General features: G+C 42.4%; 1 protein-coding gene across 1 annotated transcript in view; it reads right to left on the bottom strand.

The window, feature by feature from the left end:
• The window catches only part of slc47a3 (solute carrier family 47 member 3), a 23,069-nt gene extending 22,308 nt beyond the window's left edge, over positions 1–761 (bottom strand). The window contains exon 1 of the mRNA XM_005739374.2: positions 447–761. Within this exon, the coding sequence (XP_005739431.1) occupies positions 447–578 (132 nt within the window). The 5' untranslated portion in view covers positions 579–761. The remainder of the gene's footprint in view (positions 1–446) is intronic.
• Between the last annotated feature and the right edge of the window lie 352 nt (positions 762–1,113).

The following is a 1,113-nucleotide window of genomic DNA, read 5'->3' as shown; positions in this document are numbered from 1 at the left end:
CTACTAGGTGAGGTTGATAATGGCAGTGGTTTACATTTATACTGCTTCTTAAAAACAACCGCTAGTCCTCCTCCTCTGCCTGATATTCGAGGAGAGTTTAAAAAGCAGCAGTCATCAGGTAAAAGATCTGTGAAAGCGCTGGACTCACCGGCCCTCAACCATGTCTCAGTTATACAGAGGAAATCCAGTCCTTGGGTCATAAATAAATCCCTTACAATAAAAGTTTTATTACTCAGCGATCTAGTGTTCACCAATCCAAACCTGGTGGAGGTCAGCGTGTTCGGTATTTATATTTATATATATATCGGTATTAATCAATGACTGTAGAAAACAGTCAAAAATCTTGGTATTAATCCACATAATCAAATTCCAATGTATTATTTTAAGTTTTTATTTTTTATTATATTGATTACTGACCACCGTCTATTTAAATACAGGGTACTTACCACTGGTACTGAAAGTTTTGACAGCTCTTTTATTTCGCTCTTGTAACCAACAGGAACCAGCGTGCGGATTCTCTTTAATATAAAACATTCCCTCCATGAGGAAATAGGTGCGCTCTCTGCCCCGGTATCCATGTTTCCGTGGGGAGGGGGAAAATGTATTTCTGTATTGACCGCTGTATTTATGCTGCTGTTGAACTTGAACCTCTTCCGGTGAGTCAATGATCACTGTCAGTGTTTAGCATTAATGATGAAAGTGGCTGAAAGTTTGCTTTATGAGCCGCGTGAGAGGAGCTCACGTCAAGCGCTTCCCGTAAAGTCAGCTGGTCTTGACGTCGAAAAATGAATTGGGAACTGCTTTGACCACGTTTTGTCGAGCCTTCAAAGGCTGTCCACGTGTTTATAAATCGTGTGGATTGCACCACAATGGTCCGCCCCCCACACAAACATACAAATGATGGCTGGAGAGGAGACTTTGGCTCTGTTGGTACTAAGCTAGTTTAGCATAACGGCGCATATCTTGCGCTCTGGCGATCAGGATAAGCGGTCACAAAGAAGGTCTCCCGTGCGCGTTTACATGAACGCGCTGGTTATCAATATCTGGGCAGTCTAAGAGTAGCGTTTTACAGATCAGATCCCTTTAAGTGCCATCTACACATCATCACAGACA

This window comes from Pundamilia nyererei, unplaced genomic scaffold, assembly GCF_000239375.1.
Source record: "Pundamilia nyererei isolate P.nyererei 1_Seehausen unplaced genomic scaffold, PunNye1.0 scaffold00091, whole genome shotgun sequence".
Taxonomy (NCBI): domain Eukaryota; kingdom Metazoa; phylum Chordata; class Actinopteri; order Cichliformes; family Cichlidae; genus Pundamilia; species Pundamilia nyererei.
The sequence above is the reverse complement of the archived record's forward strand: the minus strand, read 5'-3'. Positions and strand labels throughout refer to the sequence as shown.